Source organism: Hordeum vulgare, chromosome 1H, assembly GCF_904849725.1.
Source record: "Hordeum vulgare subsp. vulgare chromosome 1H, MorexV3_pseudomolecules_assembly, whole genome shotgun sequence".
Lineage (NCBI taxonomy): Eukaryota > Viridiplantae > Streptophyta > Magnoliopsida > Poales > Poaceae > Hordeum > Hordeum vulgare.
Genome location: NC_058518.1, coordinates 463,640,832 through 463,648,063, shown reverse-complemented (window position 1 = coordinate 463,648,063; position 7,232 = coordinate 463,640,832). Strand labels below are relative to the sequence as shown.

Here is a 7,232-nt window from a genome sequence, read left to right as displayed (position 1 = left end):
CTGGCTACCACTTGGTGCATCGTAACCTCCCTGGAGGGAAACGGTCGTACGTTTCCAGGTGCATTTATTAGCATTTAGGGCATACGTTACCTGTAACGTATGCATTCAATCGCCACTACTCCACCCCTGTACCGGAACCGTTGTGGAGGGCAGCGCACTCTATATAAGCCACCCTCCCCCACTGGTAGAGGGGTTAGCTATTCATTGTATTTCATATTTCCACTCGACAACAAGCTCCCTGAGCACTGAGACGTAGGGCTATTACCTCCACCGCAAAGGGGCCTGAACTCATATAACCTCGCCGTAGCTAAGGCTCTGCCCATCCTTTTCGTACCCTACACATCTACTGTCAGGCTTATACCCATGACACTCGTGGATGTGTTCCTATCACACAGGTACTTGCTGAACTTCGTGCTGAGGAGACCCGCCTTCATTCTGTTGGTTTTCTTGTGGTTCCTTCTGTGTTGGTTGTCCGAGCTCCTATGTCATCTGCTCGTCCCACTGCATCGCCGCTCCTGCCCACACCCACGGGGGGGATGGGTCATCCTCCTTATGCTGAGAAGGGCCGGTCACGCCGTGATATATTCTATGGCTATTGCTCCAGGCCAGGTCACCCAGAGTCTAATTGCCGTTAGAAATAGCGATACGAGAGGCGTTCTTCCTCTAGTGGAAGTCCTGCATCTTCCTCGACTCCGCACTCACTGGCCAGGACATTATCTGGCTCAAGCGCCTCCTAGCTTCCTCTGGCTCTTCATCGACGGGTTCCGCTGCCGCTGTGTCCGCTGCCACCCCTTCATCACCATCGGTACCTACACAGTCAGATACATATTCGTGGGTTCTGGATTCTGGAGCTTCTTTTCATATGTCTTTTGATTCTTCCATGTTATCTTCTCATCAACCTCTTGACTCGCGTGTTAATGTTCTCACTACTGATGGCACCCCCCTTCATGTTGCTAGTCGTGGCACCCTTTCTACTTCGTCTTTTTCTGTTCCTAGTGTTTCTCATGTTCCCCGTCTTACCATGAACCTCTTTTCCGCTGCCCAACTTACTGATTCTGGTTGTCGTGTAATTCTTGATACCGGCTCTTGCTCTATTTAGGATCTTCGCACCAAGGCTCTGGTTGGTGCTGGCCCTCGAGGTGTTGTGAGTTGGAGGGTCTTTGGGAGGTTGACTGGCTTCATGTTCCTTCCGCTGCCACCACTTTTGCCAGTTCTCGTGCACTTGCTGCCTCCTCTTCTGCGACCTTCCAGCAGTGGCATCATCGACTTGGTCACCTATGTGGTTCCCGCTTGTCATCGTTGGTGCGTCAGGGCATTTTAGGGTCTGTCTCTAAAGATGTATCTTTACATTATAATGGTTGTAGACTTGGCAAACAGACTCAATTACCTTATCCTACTAGTGAATCAGTATCTCAGTGTCCTTTTGACTTAGTTCATTCTGATGTGTGGGGTCCTGCTCCCTTTGATTCGGAAGGTGGTCATCGCTATTATGTTTTGTTTATTGATGATTTCTCTCGCTACACGTGGCTATACTTTATGAAATCTCGTAACGAGGTTCTTTCTATATACAAATGATTTGCTGCCATGGTTCAAACCCAGTTTTCCACGCATATTCGTACTTTTCGTGATGACTCTGCTAAAGAGTATATCTCCCAGATGTTGTCGAGTTCTCATGTCCTGATGCCCATGCTCAAAATGACGTTGCGGAACGCAAGCATCGTCATCTATTTGAGACGGCTCGTGCGCTGATGATCGTCGGTTCCCTTTCACACCATTTTTGGGTTGAGTCCGTCTCCACATCCACCTATCTCATCAACATTCAGTCATCGACTGTCTTGCAAGATAGCATTCCTGTGGAGTGTCTTACTGATCGTTCTCCTGACTACTCAGTTCTCCGTATGTTTGGGTGTGTACGCTATGTCCTTCTGACCCAACGAGAATGCACCAAATTGGTCGAGTGTTTTTTGCACCAAATTGGTCGAGTGTTTTTTTTGTTACAGTGATGAGCACAAGGGCTATCACTATTGGGATGTCCTTCTGACCCAACGAGAATGCACCAAATTGGTCGAGTGTTTTTTTTTTTTTTACAGTGATGAGCACAAGGGCTATCACTATTGGGATCCTGTTGGTCGTCTGTTACGCATTTCATGTGATATGACTTTCGATGAGTCTCGTTCTTACTACCCGCCCTCCCTCCTCGAGCTTTTCTATGGACGATCTTTTTTTTTCTTCTTTCCGATACCCCCTATGTGCCTCCTGTCTCTCCCCTTCCTCCGGCACATCTCCCTCTTCCTCATCCATCACTGACATCACCTTCTTCTTCATCCTTCTCCCCACCCTCATCATCCGTATCTCCTTCTCCTCCATCCTCTAGACGTGTTGGATTCCAATTAGCACGTTTTAAGAGTCAGTGAACGAGCCAACGAGTGACATATAAAAAAAAAGATTTGCGGCTAAGATTTACCCTCCAAACATGCAAAGCATGGGTCAACACAGGAAGAACGATACTTTAACATGTTACATTATTGGTTTGTTCACAGATCATTACCCCATAGTACCTCTCGTCTGATTTGATGGAAGCTATATGACCCTCCCGATGCGGGTATCAACCACTGCAGGCTTTGAAACTTCTGAGAACTCCAATGCTTGGGCCAACGTTAACCTACGATTCTTCCAGGCGTCTTCCGCCCACTCCTTCATTCGCTCGCCTTCTGCCTTCCTATTCGACTGAATAAGCAACAGCTCTGCATACTCGCCTGCAAATTGAGCAAGGTTGCAACAAATTCAGTATAAACTGAACGCAACAACAGTAACAAGAGTCTCCGTAAGAACCTCAATATGAGTATAAGCAATACACAAAATGTGCACCAAGTGGTAGCAATGATGCTGACTGCTTTCACTGGTTACGGCTAGTAATGATCATATTTGCCACAGCTCCGCAAACTTGGCCTATAATAACGCTAATTAATGATGGGGGGGGGGGGGCATTTAGGACCTACCCCCTCTGTCTCAAAATGCAAGACGTTTTTCGACACTATATTTTGAGATAGAGGGAGTACTTTCCAGATCTATTTTTTTTATCACAACTATTGGATAATCTGTTTTCCCACCCTTCGGTTATTGAAACACAAGGGTTACTAACACAAGCAGGCAAGCATATTCGGATTCACATTGTTAGGTTACACTTTCAAGGTTTAGACAGATAGACCCCATGGTCCTGTTCAAGCAGGAGGTAATGAAAAAAGTAAAGGCAAAAATGTAAAGCATAAGCTAGAATGAATCGATTGAGAAAGAACTAAATTAAATCAATTATGATAACAATTCACAGTCAACATGACATCTATGATGTTGCATGAAGTAAATTGCTTTTCTAATCCCCGAGTCAGAAGTGTCTTCTGGTAGAATATTCCAGAGAAGTTAGATACTATTCCCTCTGTCCCATAATATAAAAGCGTTTTTCACAACCCTCTTATATTATGGGATGGAGGGAGTAACAAAGATTCAAAGGATAACCTCTAGCAAGGGAGATGATGTCTCTCCAATCGACCTGCCTTCTTGTGTCTGCAAAATATAAAGAGAAAATTAGTACTGCCCAAGGGAATAACAAGAACCAATACCATAGGAGATCATTGTTTTACCCTCAGAATTGATGGCAGGTGCTTTCAATACTTCTAGGGCCTTCCTGTATAGCCCCTGCAATCAGACAGCTGGTTAATAAATAAATAATACAGCAAGTATGGGCCATTGGCAAGGATAAAAGATTATTCGCAAACTCCACTGGGCAGTAACAAACAATTAAATAAATATCAGCACTGATTTGAGAAAGAATAAGAATTGCCTCATCCTTAACTTGTCGTCAAGATAAAGACAAGGGAACATGAAGATGAAAATTTCTAGATTATGAAAGATTTACTGACCTCCTGAACCATTATTGAACTAGAACCTTCCGATTTTGCTTTCAGTTTGTACATTCTGGCTACACAGGTCAATACAATACCAACCTTTGCGTGATTTGAACCTGCATCGAACAAGGTTACATGATAGTTAGCTCGGAGATCAAATGATTCAATGCTTTATTTTCTGATATTCATTAACAAGCTTGGCGTGGCAAACCGAATTGTTCTTCAGCCTTCTGTAGTGCTCTTGTGAGATAGTCCTCTGCCTCGTCGAACTTCCTGTAAAAGCGCAAAGTGAATGCCGTCAGTAGGATCCCTAAAAGGGACAAGTTGTCATCCTAAAGACAGTTCTTTTGAAGTTCATAAACAAATATTAGTGTCGGTTTTAAAATGGTTCTTTTCATAATAAAACAAAAAAAAATCCTAGAAATGGAAGAAGAGAAGACAAGCCAAAGGATTGCAGTAGAGAATAATCTTAGTATTACCCAGAATGAGATAAAAGCTGGCCGTATGAGCAAGTAGCACCTAGAGAAACCTCCTCGGGAGCCATGTTTCCAGCTGCTAACAAATTTCCAGATATATCTGCTCTGCTTGCTGCCTCAAGAACCTTTTCATACATTTGTGTTGCCAAAGGAAAATCCCCGGTACAGTGCAGATATTCACCATATGTAAAGACAGCATTTTCTGTAACAAACACAAATAAGCTCCATGTCTGCACTAGCCATACGGAAAAAAGAGCAAATGCTTTACATACGGTAATACCTGTTTCGTTATTGCCCACTGCAGCATAGCAGCTGTTGGGGCCACCAAAGAGCGTCTGGGCTGATAAAGAGCAATTGTAAATCACTTTGGACAAAATCAGCTGCTTATTTACTCGCAGAGATATGCAGGAAGTCAAAAGGGAAATTAACCTGAGTCCATCTCTCCATTTAAAAGGGCAGCAAGTCCTTTGATTGCATCAACCCGAAATTTCAGATGGTCCTGATCAGACCATTTGATTTCTTCACCTTTGATTGACAAATCAACCGAATCATTCGGGGACATCGAAGAGGAGACATCCTGTGTTAAAAAATACCATGATGCTTAGCTTTATTTACGGCCGTGAAAAGGATAGATATTTGCTTGTAGTACCAAACCTGGCTTGCTTCCATGCGTAGTCCCATTAGTGCTTCCCATGCAGCAACTACACATTTAATTGAAAGTATTGCATCAGAAATGCCATTCAAGAGGATTGACTGAATTAGTATCTCTCCCTCGGTCCCTCCCCCCACTCTCGAATTGTTCTTTCACATTAGCATCCTTAGCTGCGTGACAGTTCCGCTCACTTTTGCCAAGCCAGTTGATGCATTTTATTTGACAGTAGATAAAGGAAGGACCATCAGATAATAAATGATAGTGTTTCTTAGTATGTGTAGTTTTTCTTTCCCTGTTTCTGTCTGCTAAAATCACAAAATAAATGCAAGTCTGGAGAGCTGTTTATCATTCCACGTTTTGCACCAATACAAATACTACTCTTAACAAAAACAAGGACCTCTAAATTTGTCAAAATTAAAAACATGGACCCATAAAAGTAAAGCACCTCTGAAAGCCGCAGAAGGAGCGACTTGCTGGGTTGCTTTGAGCTTTTCCATTGCATCTTGGCATTTTCCACTGTACAGAGAAAACAAGCATAACTTCACTCAAATCTACTCAGCTGAGAAGGCCAAATAAACAAAGGCAGTAGAACCTTAATTACTATGCTAAATGGGATATTAGTATTGCCATAATAAACAATCCCATTAGGAAGTTCTCATGTTCAAGCCAAATATGTTAAAACGTTTGACATGCCCAGTTCATAACTTCGTTACACTATAGAGCATCACAATAATCCACATTATCTTCATGCACCAGCACAAGATGCCTTTTTCCAGGGAAACCAAACTAGAATGTACCCAGTAGGCAAACCGTAAGGGGGGAGGCAATTTCCCCATCACAGAGTGTGCTATAGCTAGATCATTCCTAAATGCCGCCACAATACGAGGCGTGTAAAATTACCCAAACCAGGGTCCAGAGGAGCATCCAAATCTGTTCAAAATGAAAGCACCAGACTACAAAATCGAGACATGGTGCGATGCTTCAGACCTCCTGTAGAGCAGCGTTGACATGGCGAGCATGAGCATCCCCACGGCCTCGGCGGCGCCCTCGCCGCCGCCCTGCAGGTTCGACGCCCCCTGCTCCAGTATCCGCATCGCGTCCTCTGCTACACAAAACAGCAAACAGTTCAGCGCACGCGCGCGCGTGAGCGAGTCCTCAAATCCTAACAAGCACCTGTACTAGGGGTAGGGGGAAGCGGAGGGAGGGAGGGAGGGAGGGAGGGGTGGTGGACCTGACGAGCTCTGTTGCCCGGCGTCGCCGAGGGCGTAGCGGACCATCTCCGCCGCCACCCTCTCCGGCTGAGTGCCGCCGACGGCGGCGTAGTGGCGCGCCCGCGGCGGGCGGGGCTTCGGGGCGGAGAGCGCCCTCGCAAGAGCCGATCGAATCCCGTTCATGGCTGCCACCTGCGCTGCTCTGGTGGAAGCGGCGGAGGAGAAGGGTCTAGGTGCAGTCGAGACTCGAGAGGGAGAGCAGAGGCGACGTGTCCGGTTCGATGAAAGCGTAAACCCAGCGGAAGTTGTCAGCGGTGGAGTCCGAGGCGACACGAGTCAGCCTCTGGCATATGCCATGTGTACGCGTATTCATTTCGAAATGAGAATTAATAAGGACAGTAAAATTAGCGTTTTCGGCCGTTCGTGTTTCACGATGCAATATTCCTGGCCGTCAGATTTCGTCTGCAGAGTTATATGTACCGTAATTTAGAAGTTATCATGTGGGCTGTTGTTCCACACGCAGAAACAAAGACATCTGGTACATTGGGCCGTCTGCGAGCCGCCAGCCCGTTCCACTGCTCGGCTTACGAGTCCTTCATAGGTGTAGCGAACGACCTCCTTCCGTGCGGCACACTCAACCCCCTTCTTCCTCAGGCCTCGTTTGTTTAGCAAGGGTCGGAGGTGTTTTCACAGGATTGACCCGCGAGGCCCAGAATCCTCGCGAAACCCCGACGGCCCGATTGATACGCGAGGTTACATGAGCCAACCCCCTCGATTCCCCTTCGATCAGCTTCTTCCCACGCGCTTCAGAACCCTCGAGGAGGGGCTCGAGGATTTGGCCACCCAACTCGTCAAGACGCCGCCGCCCGACTCCTCAACACCGGCGATCTCCTCCGGCATACTGGACTTCTCCCCAGTGGTAAGTCTTCGCCTCGCCTCCCCTCCTTTCCCTGCGTCGTCTAGGGTTTTCTATTCATTCAGCCATGGTTGT

The 7,232-nt window shown here is 46.3% G+C and overlaps 1 protein-coding gene across 1 annotated transcript; it reads right to left on the bottom strand.

Moving 5' to 3' along the window:
• Positions 1 to 2,436: 2,436 nt before the first annotated feature.
• LOC123445560 lies at positions 2,437 to 6,496 on the bottom strand. The gene is made up of 12 exons (XM_045122561.1): positions 6,262 to 6,496; positions 6,018 to 6,132; positions 5,476 to 5,546; positions 5,033 to 5,079; positions 4,808 to 4,955; positions 4,659 to 4,718; positions 4,382 to 4,580; positions 4,114 to 4,175; positions 3,918 to 4,018; positions 3,639 to 3,693; positions 3,514 to 3,561; positions 2,437 to 2,756 (listed from the first exon to the last, which is right to left on the bottom strand). Exons 1-12 carry the CDS (start codon positions 6,422 to 6,424, stop codon positions 2,581 to 2,583), a joined length of 1,245 nt encoding a protein of 414 aa, XP_044978496.1. The 5' UTR covers positions 6,425 to 6,496; the 3' UTR covers positions 2,437 to 2,580.
• Between the last annotated feature and the right edge of the window lie 736 nt (positions 6,497 to 7,232).